The sequence below is a fragment of the Podarcis raffonei genome, chromosome 6, assembly GCF_027172205.1.
Source record: "Podarcis raffonei isolate rPodRaf1 chromosome 6, rPodRaf1.pri, whole genome shotgun sequence".
Taxonomy (NCBI): domain Eukaryota; kingdom Metazoa; phylum Chordata; class Lepidosauria; order Squamata; family Lacertidae; genus Podarcis; species Podarcis raffonei.
In genome coordinates this window covers 94,930,038-94,943,083 of record NC_070607.1, presented here as the reverse complement: position 1 = coordinate 94,943,083, position 13,046 = coordinate 94,930,038, and the positions used below count along the sequence as shown (strand labels likewise).

Genomic DNA, 13,046 nt, shown 5'->3' with positions numbered 1-13,046 from the left:
CTTCATCTGAAGTTTGGTGCAGGGAGACAAGACAGGTAATTATAGATTCCTAGAACTGTAGAATTGGAAAGGACCTCAATGGTCATCTACCTGTAGTCCAACGCCCTGCAATTCAGGAATCTCAACTAAAGCATTCAGGACAGATAGCTATCCAGCCTCTGCTTAAAAACCTCCAGTGAAGGAGAGTCAAACAGCTCTTACTGCCAGAAAGTTCTTCCTGGTGTTTAATCTCCTTTCTTGAATCCATTGGTTCGGGGCCAGAGCAGGAGAAAACAAGCTTGCTCCCTCTTTCCTGTGACAGCCCTTGAGCTATTTGACGATGGCTCTCGTATCTTCCCCTCAGGCTCTTCTTTTCCAGGCTAAACATCCCTCAACCGTTCCTCATAAGGCTTGGTTTCCAGACATTGATCGTCTAGATCACCCTTTGGGCAGATCTGTCAATTTCAGATATTAAATTCAGTTTAAGAGCAAAAGAAAGAAAGAAAGAAAGAAAGAAAGAAAGAAAGAAAGAAAGAAAGAAAGAAAAAAAAGCATCTGCTGGAACAGTGGCCGACCAGATGCCTGCAGGAAAACACATTTCCTCATCAGTGAATCCCTCACTAAAATTCATCAACTCTTTAGTGCTCATTTATTCTAATTTATCCTAATTCGCACTTTATCCTAATATGAGAGCGCATAATAATATAGTGCATGATAATGACATCCACTGTATCCTAATCTGCCCATTTTTGCATGGCATTTTGCTGACATACACACTTTCGCAAAGCAGTCTACACTGGTGATAGACATTTCTATACACCCTTTTCCCCAAATATATTTATGCAGGTTTTTTTTTTTTTAGTTAGAGTAATGCATCGCAAAATTTGAAGAGAAGTGTGACTTTCACAGGATAGATGCCTTTCGGTGTGCTTGCCGTTTCAGGAAGTGCAAGATTAGGGATGTTTGCATTGACATGTAAACCAATCTGAATTCCTCCGCTTCACCCCCAGCCTCAGAGGAGGGCTAGGTGTGTTCTGAAGTTCACTGTCCAAGAGACTCAGGATACCGTGAGGTGCAAGAATCAGGGCAAGCACACTGAGTGCCCCAGAATTCTCTGCCAAGCACAGGGGTTCCATGTTGAACCAGCTGGTATGAGAATATTCCCTGAAGGTTTCATATTTTTAAAAACTTTGAATCCACTTTCCAAAAAGGTCTCCTTCTGGGGAGGCTAGAGTAAAACAATCACCCTTTTCCTATAAACGGACATAAATCGGACATCAAGAATCACAAGACAGAGAAACCAGTAGGAGAACACTTCAATCTCCCAGGACATTCTATACAAGATCTCAAAGTAGCTGTTTTACTACAAAGGAATTTCAGAAATAGACTGGAAAGAGAAGCTGCTGAATTGCAACTCATTACCAAACTTAAAACCATGGAGAGACCTGGTCTGAACAAAGACATTGGATTCTTATCTCATTATACATGACAAAGCCATTTTTCACCTTCTCACCCCTTGCTTTTTCCTGTAAGACCTATTGCAGTCGTTAAGAGTCGTCAACAGGCTCATCACAGCTATCTGCCAATCACCCATTCCCACCACCCTTCTGAGTAATACCCCTCCTCACCTTCTCACTATATAGAAGGATCTGGCAACTTCTGTTTCAGTGTATCTGAAGAAGTGTGCATGCACACGAAAGCTCATACCAAGAACTAACTTAGTTGGTCTTTAAGGTGCTACTGGAAGGAAAAAAAAATTTTGTTTTGACTATGGCAGACCAACACGGCTACCTATCTGTAACCTTTTCCTATAGCGATCACAGGCTTATAGGGTTAGAATCATAGAGTGGTAGAGTTTAAAGGGACTTGTCTAGTCCAACTCTCTGCAGTGCAAAAAAGCTCAGCTGAAGAATCCCTGTCTGAATGCTGATTAAAAATATCCAGCTTTGAAGGGAGTCCATTCCTATATCCATTTAAGTCATCATGCCAGCATAATGGTGTTTGCTTCCTCTCCTGCTCCCTCCCCCAAAAATTTGCCCTGGGGGACGGTTCCTCCAACCTTCCAGAGCAGATTTGAGCGAAGGATGGACACACCAGAAAAGAGGAGAGGGAAAGAAAGTTCTATTGACCTTCTACTTGTGCAATGGGATTGTAACCTGCCCTGAGGTCTTAGGGGGAAGGATGCACAAACAATAATAATGTTACACAATCTCCGAGGGGTGAGAAACCCATGGATTCCAGGTGCTTGCCCAGGTTTGGTGTCCTTGGAATGAAGGTCAAAGGAGACTGCAGTGTCTTTTGGACATATGGTTTTATTTACCATATGAGTGTCTGGAGGCGGTTGGAGGATGGATGGTGGATAACAGATTGAGGTTGAATCCTGACAAGACAGAAGTACTGTTTTGGGGGCACAGGAGGCGGGCAGGTGTGGAGGACTCCCTGGTCCTGAATGGGATAACTGTGCCCCTGAAGGACCAGGTGCGCAGCTTGGGAGTCATTTTGGACTCATAGCTGTCCATGGACAGTTAATTCTGGGTCCAGGGCAGCTGTTTATCAGCTCCATCTGGTACGCAGGCTGAGACCCTACCTACCCATGGACTGCCTCGCCAGAGTGGTGCATGTTCTGGTTGTCTCCCGCTTGGACTACTGCAATGCGCTCTACGTGGGGCTACCTTTGAAGGTGACCCAGAAACTACCATTAATCCAGAATGCGGCAGCTAGACTGGTGACTGGGAGCGGCTACCAAGACCAGTCCTGAAAGACCTACATTGGCTCCCAGTACCTATGTTTCTGGGCACAATTCAAAGTGTTAGTGCTGATCTTTAAAGCCCTAAACAGCCTCAGCCCAGTATACCTGAAGGAGCGTCTCCATCCCCATCATCCAGCCCGGACACTGAGGTCCAGCTCCAAGGGCCTTCTGGTGGTTCCCTCACTGTGAGAAGCAAAGTTACAGGGAACCAGGCAGAGGGCCTTCTTGGTAGTGCAGCCCACCCTGTGGAACACCCTCCCATCAGATGTCAAAGAAAAAAACAACTACCAGACTTTTAGAAGACATCTAAAGGCAGCCCTGTTTGTTGTTGTTGTTGTTGTTGTTGTTTAGTCGTTTAGTCGTGTCTGACTCTTTGTGACCCCATGGACCAGAGCACGGCAGGCCCTCCTGTCTTCCACTGCCTCCCGCAATTTGGTCAAACTCATGCTGGTAGCTTTGAGAACACTGTCCCACCATCTTGTCCTCCGTTGTCCCCTTCTCCTTGTGCCCTCCATCTTTCCCAACATCAGGGCCTTTTCCAGGGAGTCTTCTCTTCTCATGAGGTGGCCAAAGTATTGGAGCCTCAGCTTCATGATCTGTCCTTCCAGTGAGCACTCAGGGCTGATTTCCTTAGGGAATCTTTTAATATCTGAAGGACTATTGTATTTTAATATTTTGTTGGAAGCCGCCCAGAGTGTATGGGGAAACTGGTGTCTCCACCTGGCAGCCTAGTGATGTGAAGGCACCTCTTTGCCCATCACTCAGTTGTCACTCTTGCAACCCAGCTCATTCTTTTGGGATGCTGATGACGACACTTAAGTGGCCAGCAAAGGTCATTTTCTTATGAAGAAACCTCTCCGACTAGCTCAGCAAACTCCACTTGTCAGATTCTAACCTCACTGGGTACATGACCCCATGACAAAGAAGGTACTCAGGGCATCATCCAGAATGGCACCCCAAAAAAAAACCTACAATAACAACCCATAGCACAATCAGGAAAGGGTTTTCCAAAAAAGCAGGGTTTGAGAGGAGGTCCTGCCTGCCGTTCCATGGCAGAACCCCTGTTTTTATTTGCAAAAAGCCTCCAGCTCAATCCTTGGGTTTTCTAGTTAAAGAATTTCAGGTAAAATACCTGCCAGGAACCCGATGCCACTCAAAACAACCTTTATTGGCTTGGTGGATTATTTCTCCGACTCTGGCAGCTTCGTCCCTCCATTGGCTTGTTTGCTGGAATTTGTACCTTTGCGATTCTTTTCACTGTGCTTCCGTGTCCCCGCATCTGTATCCCGTACTTCCAAGGCAACATTTGCACTCCCACCCCCTAGACAATAAGGACTAGAACCCTGCTTTGTCTGCGACGGAGTCTCTCCCCCACTGCCTTACAACAGGGGTTGTAACCACCGCCCTTGAAGACTTGCTGACGGCCACCCTTTTCTGTTGTTGACGTTCTTGTTTGTTTCCTTCGCAAAATAATCACAAAGTGTCGCTCCCTTCTGAAAAGGCCCAGCTGCACGGCAGCCAGGCGAGGGCTTATTTTTAGAGACCCCCTTTTGTGTGGCGCGATTGTGCGATTTCGCTGAGCAAACCAGGCCCCCTCCGCCCAGCGCGTGGCTGTTTTTCTTCCAGCCTCGTAGCTGCTCACGTACGTACACAGCTGTCCTTGCATCGGGAAGATGTCATTCCTTCGGGACAATGGGAGAAGTGATGTCTATAGCTTCATCTAGGCTGCCAAAAACCCTAAACCCAGTCTAATGCTCACATTGCTCTGTGTGTGTGTGTGTGTTTAATTATTATTCTGAATTCATAGCAGCTGTTCTCGCATCTCCCAGCACCCCCAGTAAGCTTCCTTTTATTTATTTTTCCTTTGGAGCCAGTCTTGCAAAAACAACAGATCACATGGTGAAATTGTTCCCGAGCCGAAGCCTTTTCAGTCCACAGGTGGGGGTGGGGTGGGCAGGCATGTGGTGCTGCCCCTTTGGAGAAAGGGGGGGAAGAAATCCCTGCACATAGATATCTAGCTGGTCAGGGAGGGGGCTAAACCAGGAGACCGTCCCCTACATCTCTAACTAAGAAAAAGCACATTCTGCCACTCTGCAAATTGCTTTGTTAAATATTTAAAAAGTGGCTCGCACAGTCTAAATTGAATCAGACGGTATGAAACTAATTTCGCCATTCCGTTAATTAGTTTGTTAATTTTTTTTTAAAAAAAGGCTTGCGGACTCTTAAACAATTAAGCAATTAAAACAAATAAACCTGCTGAATTGAAAGTTATTGACACCTATTAAATTAAGACAGATAGAGATGGATAGGGCTTCAGGAAATATGGTGGGACACAGTCTCTGCCCCACTGTGAACCTGGCCTGGCATCACAGCCTGCTACCCTGAGCAGGCGAGGGCAGGGTGGTTCAGAAACATCATCACAAACCATCTGGCGCTCCCACTGCTGCTCTAGAACCCCATTGAGCTGCCGCTGCCTGCCTCCTCCTGGCCACTGCGACAGGCAAGCGTGAAGGCGGCAGCTGCCTTGGCAGGGCAGCCAGGCACAGAGGAGGACAAGGTGGGAGGCAACGTCTTGTGTTTCACCTGAAGCACCTGGACCAGCCCCAGTCTCACCATCCCAGTAGATGGTAGATGCCAGGCTGCCAGGTCTTCAGAGTCTTCCCTGCTCGCCAGCCGATCCTGGTATTGGTCACTGCCAGAAACAGGATGCCAGACCAGAAGGACTTTTTGACCTGATAGGAAGTGGCTGCATTGTGGATCAGACCTTTGGTCCATCCAGGCTGGTATTGCCTTCCCTGGCTGGCAGCAGCTCTCCAGCTGTTTGAGGAAGGGAATCTTCCTCAGCACTTCTTGGAGATGCCAGGGATTTAACGACGACAATTATAATTTTATTACTTATATCCCACCCATCTGACTGGCTTGCCCCAGCCACTCTGGGCGGCTTCCAAGACATATAAAATCATAACATTAAAACATTAAAAACCTCCCAACAGAGGACTGCCTTCAGGTGTCTTCTAAAGGTTGTATAGTTACTTATCTCTGTTAAGGTTGTATAGTTACTTATCTGATGGGAGGATGTTCCACAGGGAGGGCGCCATTAGAGAAGGCCCTCTGCCAGGTTCCGTGTAGTTTCACTTATTGCAATGAAGGAACTGCCCAAAGGTGGTGGACTTCTGTGTCTGGGCTGAGCGATGGGGGTGGAGACGCTCCTTCAGGTATACTGGGCCAAGGCCACTTAGGGCTTTCAAGGTCAGCACCAACACTTTGAATTTTGCTCAGAAACGTACTGGAAGCCAATGTAGGTCTTTCAGGACCAGTGTTATGTGGTCTCGGTGGCCACTCCTGGTCATCAATCAAGCTGCCACATTCTGGATTAGTGTAGTTTCCAGGTCACCTTCAAAGGTAGCCCCACGTAGAGCGCATTGCAGTAGTCCAAGCAGGAGATAACCAGAGCATGCACCACTCTGGTGAGACAGTCTGTGGGCAGGTAGGGTCTCAGCCTGCGTACCAGATGGAGCTGGTAGACAGCTGCCCTGGACACAGAATTGACCTGCGCCTCCATGGACAGCTGTGTGTCCAAAATGACTCCCAGGCTGCTCACCTGGTCCTTCAGGGGCACAGTTACCCCATTCAGGACCAGGGAGTCCTCCACACCCGCCCGCCCCCTGTACCCCCAAAACAGTACTTCTGTCTTGTTGGGATCCAACCTCAATCTGTGAGCCGCCATCTGTCCTCCAACTGCCTCCAGACACTCACACAGGACAATCACTGCCTTCACTGGTTCCAATGTAAAGGGGAGGTAGAGCTGGGTATCATCCAAAACAGTGCTTCTGTCTTTGGACCTGAGATCTTCTGCCTGCAAAGCAAGATGCTCTGCAATGGCGCTGTGGCAGGTTCCCATGGTCCCGCGGGCCTTCTCTCGTGCTTCCTTACTGACTTCTCCCTCTCCTTCCTGCCTCCTCAGGAGCCTGATCCCAACAACGTCACCTATGCAGACTTGAACTTCGAAAAGGCGCCCAAGAAGAGCCCCCAACAGGTGGTTGAGATCAGCCAGCAGTCTGAATACGCCAGCATCCAGACTGTCCCGCCAGCGCCCAACGACGAGAATGTTACCTATGCAGATTTGGACATGGTCCACCTAAGCAAAGCTCCCAAGAGACCTGCCCCACAGCCGGAGGAAACCAGCTCAGAATACGCCAGCGTACAGGTTCGGGGCAAGTGATCCCTGGCTGCCGCCGTCGGCTCTCTGTGGCTTGCCGGCCCTCTTGCGGGGTTGTCGGAGACCTCCCTTGCTGGGGTTGGATCCTTGGCCTTGTCTCCAGACTGGGTCTCAACTGAGGAGCAGTGGGATTTGCCTGCCAAGAAGCGGTTCCTGCAGTTTCTTTGAGTGGAACTTAATGTACGTAGCCAAGGTCAAGGAGGAAACTAATTGGTGCTACACACAATTGCATCCTGGTACTTGGGCTAGTTCATGGCGCCTCTTCATCCCCTGGTTATCAGGTGGACGGGAGGTGCCTAGACCAACTAAGGATCTAACACAGCTTTTATCACTGGGACCATAACTCTCTTCTTTCGGTTCATTTAAGCACGTCACACGGAGCAAGTGGCGAGTTGTCACCTTGGAGGCAGGCGGGCCTCTCTCTTCAGCTTTGGCCAGCTAAAGGCCTTCTCTCCACTTCCTTCTGGGACAACCAAACCCTCTCAGATGCCACTTTGAGAAGCTTTTCGTTCCTCCACGGGGGCTGAACAAAGCCAAGATGGCAGCCCCAGCTAGCTCTGTGGGGTGGGAAGAAGCAAGTGGACGCTACCCACATCAAGACTTGGTGGTCCTTAGGAGAAGGAAACACCCACTTCCCCAGGTCCTCCTGGGAAGAGGAGGAAGAAGAAGCCTACTTTCTTGCTCATGGTGGCATCTGATTCACTTTGTATCTCTCTAGTCCACAGATGTATTTTCCTCCCTCTCCCCCTGACAGTACGTCTTGGGACAGTGCCTCTTGGAGATACAGCAGTTTGTTCTGGGCTAGCAGTTGCCAACCTGGTGTCCTCATGATGTTTCAGACTATGACTCCCATCACCTGTTGATCTTGGTGGAGGTTGCCGTCCAAACACATCTGGTGGCACCAGGCTGGTGAAGGCTGTTCCACGACAACCCATCCATCTTGCCTAACCCCAGGGGCCGATCTCTGGCAAAGCCAAATCTGTAGAACGCATTTTAGGTGTGTCAATCTGCTCCTCATTTTTATTTCTTTTTAATCCGCCTTTTTTATTTCATCCCTACGTGTGTCTAGAATTGGGGAGGGGTGACCTCGGACGTGTCTTGCAGCCTCTGTGATAGGCCTTAGGAAATACGAAGCCACGTTGAAGAATCTTGTCCACTCCCGTCTCTGCCATGTTCTGCTTGGTTCCTCGGCTGACCCCTCCCAGATTTGGCTAAGTAGGGGCAGCAACCTTCACAACAGAACTAAGGCCTGCAAGAGGTGTGTGGGAGTGTGTGTGTGTGTGCTTCTGAAAGCTGATTCTTGCCGCCGCCACCACCACTGTTGCGGTGTAGGATGCCTTGCGTGGTTAGAGAAGAGAGAGTTTCCAAGCCAGCCATTCTCCACCCTGGCAGATCTCCATCTGCTCGTATCTTTCCTGCAGAGCCACTCCCTAACACGACACAAACACACTCACAAGCCCAACCTGCTACTCTGCTTGGGCTCCATTGTGGCTCGTTTTTCTTGCGGCCATTTTGGTTTCGTTATCATTGTTGTTTTGCACAGTTCACAAATGTGCAGTAGCCCAAGCAAACATTGGGGGGCCCCACCCCAGGACCACAGGGGAACAGCAGCGAGTGATTATGGGGCAATGACTGTTGACAGAGGAGGGGAAAGGTGGTTTGGGGTCAATGCCAGTAGAGTGGCTTAGCTGGGCTGATACCCCCACGGGGGCGCGGGTGGGGCGAAACTTCTCATGAGGCTACTAAAACAGGCAGCTCATTGCAAGTATAGAGTTTACACCTTTTGGCAGCCCAGATTGCTCCCGCCCTCCCCATGATCTCACCGCCCGCCATGCCAAGGGAACTTCCTCTTGCCTTTCAGTCTTTCCTTCTTGGCCGAATCCATGCTGTTGTCCTCCCTTCCTCTGGTGGTCTTGCTCACTTTTCTTTCCGAAAGAGCCTTTGGGGCAGGGTTGGGGGAGCACTTGGGATAAGGAATAGCACCTCTCTGCCCCCGTGGGAAGTAGGGCTGCCCCCACCCCACCCTGCCCGAAACACCATCGTACCACCTGTGTTGACTGTTCAGCATTATAACTGTTTACTCCTTTTAGAACTAAAAAAACCGAGAAAAAAATACCAGTATTTGTGTGTGTTCTTTGTAAGTGGGTGTAGTACTGTGTACTTAGCACTAGTGTGACAAGCACAAAAGCAAAGTTTAAAAAGGGATAAAGTGCTGGGGAAGAGAGAGGGGGTCTCTTAAAACTTGTCCTCTCCCCCATGGTGACTTGACCCACCATAACCTACCCTGTGTGACTCCTGCTGCCAGTAACCAAAATTCCTCTTCTTGTTTTTATTTTATTTTATTTGTGGCTCTGTGTTCCTTTTAAAACAAAACAGAAAACTAAGGCAATTTAGGAACTAACTGGCACTCTGCGGAAATAGAAGGAAGTCGGGGGACCAGAACAGGAGGCGAGGGTTGCAGAGAAGTGACGTCTTCCAAATTCTCTACTGCAGATCTTCCACCTTAAGTTTGACCCAAGCGGATCGCGAGATCCAGGATGAAGGCAATCGAAACTCGGGAGAGTTTAGCCCGATTTGCTAATTCTTCAGGAAGATGAGCAAATCTCAATGGGTCTCACATTGAAAAGACACAGGGCAGGCCTCTCTTGTCACTTGCGTGTCTCAAAAATGTGCCAGTGTCTTCTGGTGGGGACACAAAGTGGAGCCATCCAAGAGCACCTTCTCCTTTTTCCAGAAGGTGCCTGTTCACAATGACGCTTCGGGACATGGTAACAACTCCTCTTTGGGTCAGTAAAGCAGGGATGGGTGATAATTGTGACCCTCCTGATGCCCTTGGATTCAAAACTCCCATCAGCCCCACCCAGCATGGCCAGTGGGCTGATGGGAGTTGCAGTCCAGAAGCGATGGAAGGACCACAGTTTCCTTCACCCTTGCTCAAAATAAATGTGTGATGGGAAGAGTTTTGGGACACTGATGACATCGCGCTTAAAATTTTTAAAAAAATGCCAGTAGGCACTTGTATTGCTAATATGAGAAAGGGGAGGTATGAGTGTGGTTTGGGCAGATACGGTTCTGGGAACGGCAAGCCATGGTGGCATCTCACCCTTCTGAGGTCACAAAGACAAGTCCTTTCGGCCACATTCTCTTGGCTCCTTCCGTACATCATGCATAAGGACGTGGAGGCCAAAGCCAATGGTTCAGGAGGCAAACAGACGCTGTCCAAAATGGCGGTCACACGTTCACAACTCTCCTCTCCCTCAGTAACTTCCCCTCCAACTTAAGACCTGTCCTGACATCGCGATGCTCTATGGTTCCTCACATCATTGGCTGCTGGAAGATGCAGGTTGCCATGACACCAGGATGTTCGTAAGCTAGCTGGATGTTATTTGGGGAGGAAGGAAGACCTCTGGCTGCCATTTTTGGCTTCCACAGCTTCTCCTGACATTTACTTTGGTCCTTAGTCAAGGCAGAAATGTCATACCAGCTTCTGGGTTCCTCTGTTTCCAAACACTCCACTGCCACCCTCCTCCTCAGTGGTGTCGGGTGGGAATGTGTAGAAGTTCAATGGTACCCTAGCTTGGGAGATGGAATGCCAAGAGCTTTAGCCCATAGTGGGAGGCTACAAACCACTCTATTGAGCCTAGTCTCTTGGCCCTGGTTTTGCAGGGAGGAAAATGGGACCAGGAAAAGAAAGAAAGAAGAAAAATGAAGACGTATTGGGATATATTTGTTGTGGATCAAAAAAATTATAGGTGACTGTTTGTATGAATTGCACCTTAAGTTCGTTTGGGTTTTTTGTTGTTTGTTTTTGTTTTTCGCTTGCAAGATATTTTTGTAATAAAAGCATTCAAAGTTCTGCACCAACCACGCGTGTGTGTCAGTGGTGATAATAGAAGTGGCTTCAGGCGGGTGGGTCTTCTGGGCAAAATATCAGATGCCTTCGGCTCTCTTGTTGGGGAAACAGAAAGCTAGTACTTGAGGAAAGTCCAGTATTGGTGGCCCACCCAAATACTTGAAGGCAGCAATTAAATATGAAAATAGCTGGTGTTGCAAAAAAGGAAGGGGAAAAAATCTGTCCAAGCACGAAGCAATAATTATCAAAAGAGGTAATCTACAATCACACGGGACTGTTATTAGGAATGGAAAGTCCAATTCCCAGATTGTTCTTCATGCTGAAGGAGAACAATAATTCTAATTATTATTGTATGGACTTTGGCGACAGCTGTGTTAGAGCGCGGCGTAATCATTTGACTACCAGCCAGTGCTGTCATGGAAGGCATAGTGGTTTGAGCTGGAGCGATGCCTTACTTACCCAACCACCCAAAAAAAATATGCAATTTTGATTTGAGTCTTTTTGAAATGCGCTTATACAAAAGCTTGACATAATTGTAGATTGCATCTGTTTGCATAATTACTGGCTTATGAACTGATAGATTTTTGCATTGCAGGTTATTTTCGTATTTTGGTATGCATACGATGCTAGCCAACCCAACGCAACTTTTCCAACTTTCAGCAATTAGTAGTGTGAAGGCAGGTCCCTGCCCCTTGGAGCTTAGGGGTCTATATTTTGACACTGGGCAAAGACAGCTCATCAAAAGGCAGAGACTGGGAGTGGGGAGAGGCAAGAAAGACGAATGAGGATTGAATGCGTACAGAGATGCAGTCTGGGCCTTGCTGTGCAAGGAGACGAGGTGAATCGTGGGGAAAGGGTTCAAGGGAGGATCTGAAGAGGGAGGGAGGCAGAGGAGCACCATGAAGATGTCCTGGATGGGACTTCCAGGAATAAGAGAAAGCAAGGAGGCATTGGGAAACACCATCCCAGAGACCACAAGGCAGCTCTTGTTGTGATCCCTTGTGCCCTTTGGCCTGATCTTGTGTTGACTCAATTATGGCCATTCTTGAATTGATGACTACAGTCATACCTCATGTTACATCCACTTCGTGTTACGTTCTTTCAGGTTGCGACCTGGAAGTACCAGAAAGGGTTACTTCCAGGTTTCACCGCCCGCGCATGCACAGACGCGCAAAATGACATCACGCGCATGCGCAGAAGTGGCAAATTGCAACCCCCGCGCGCGCAGACACGCCGCTGAGGGTTGCGTTCTTTTCATGTTGCGAACAGGCCTCCGGAACGGATCCCGTTCGCAACCAGAGGTACCACTGTATAGGGGATTTTGTTTATTTATTACATTTCTATTCCACCTTTCCTCCCAAAGAGATCAAGGTGGTATACGTTCTCAGCCACCCCATCTTATCCTTGCAACCACAACCGCCCCTGTGAGGTAGGTTAGGCTGAGTGCGAGTGCGCCAATTTGAACCCTGGTCCAACCACTGCTGGCTCCATCTTGTAGCACACCCTCACCTCTGGTCAAAGAAGATTATTGCAAGGAGATCAGCCACCCCCACCAAGGAAACCGGATCCTAATAGGCTAGACAGGTCAGGTGTGTCCCCTGGCTTCCTATAAAAGCTCCCCGGTGAGCTTGCTTGCTGTTCCAAACAAACAAGGAGGTGAGCTCTGAGCTGGTCGCAGAGAGATGCCATTCCAACCCAACTTCCCGATTCGCACATGTTGGGCTTGACGAGGAAATAACACGCGTCCTTAACCCATCTCCCCAAAGGCTGTCACAAGCCTGTGGTCTTCCTCTCCCCCGCCCCCCCCGGGAACCTGATCAAGGGTTTGAGGAACTGAAAGGACTTTGGGGGAGACGATGGTTGTAATAAAATGCTTGTGACCTCTGATTCTTTGCATTCTGCTTCTTTCGGACTGTGAACAAAGGAGAAAAGCAAGAGCGGTGCCAACAAGGCTTTCTGAAATCATTTCTGGTGTTTTGCACACAAATCTCTTAACACCTTGGATTCCATTAACCTTGACGACTCCCGTGTTGGGTGGAACTGGCACAAAGGATCCCTTTGCCTAATCTTGAGTCAATGTGAACTCTTTATCCACACATTGACTAATTCATTTGCAATGTGTCTTAAATGCCTCGGATGTGTTGCTGCATCTAAATGCTGTTGCCTTTCTCATTAGCCTTCTTCCTTTGGTCTCTGCAAGCATGGAGGTTAGGATGCTAGTTATAAAAAACACCTTCTTGGTCCAT

The 13,046-nt window shown here is 48.5% G+C and overlaps 1 protein-coding gene across 6 annotated transcripts in view; it reads left to right on the top strand.

The window, feature by feature from the left end:
- LOC128416613 (tyrosine-protein phosphatase non-receptor type substrate 1-like) overlaps positions 1–10,811 on the top strand; it is a 123,132-nt gene extending 112,321 nt beyond the window's left edge. For all 6 annotated transcript variants that reach the window (XM_053394597.1, XM_053394594.1, XM_053394592.1 and 3 more), the window contains exon 9: positions 6,693–10,811. In XM_053394597.1, coding sequence (XP_053250572.1) covers positions 6,693–6,950 — 258 coding nt within the window. In that variant the 3' untranslated portion in view covers positions 6,951–10,811. The remainder of the gene's footprint in view (positions 1–6,692) is intronic.
- The last annotated feature ends 2,235 nt before the right edge of the window (positions 10,812–13,046 follow it).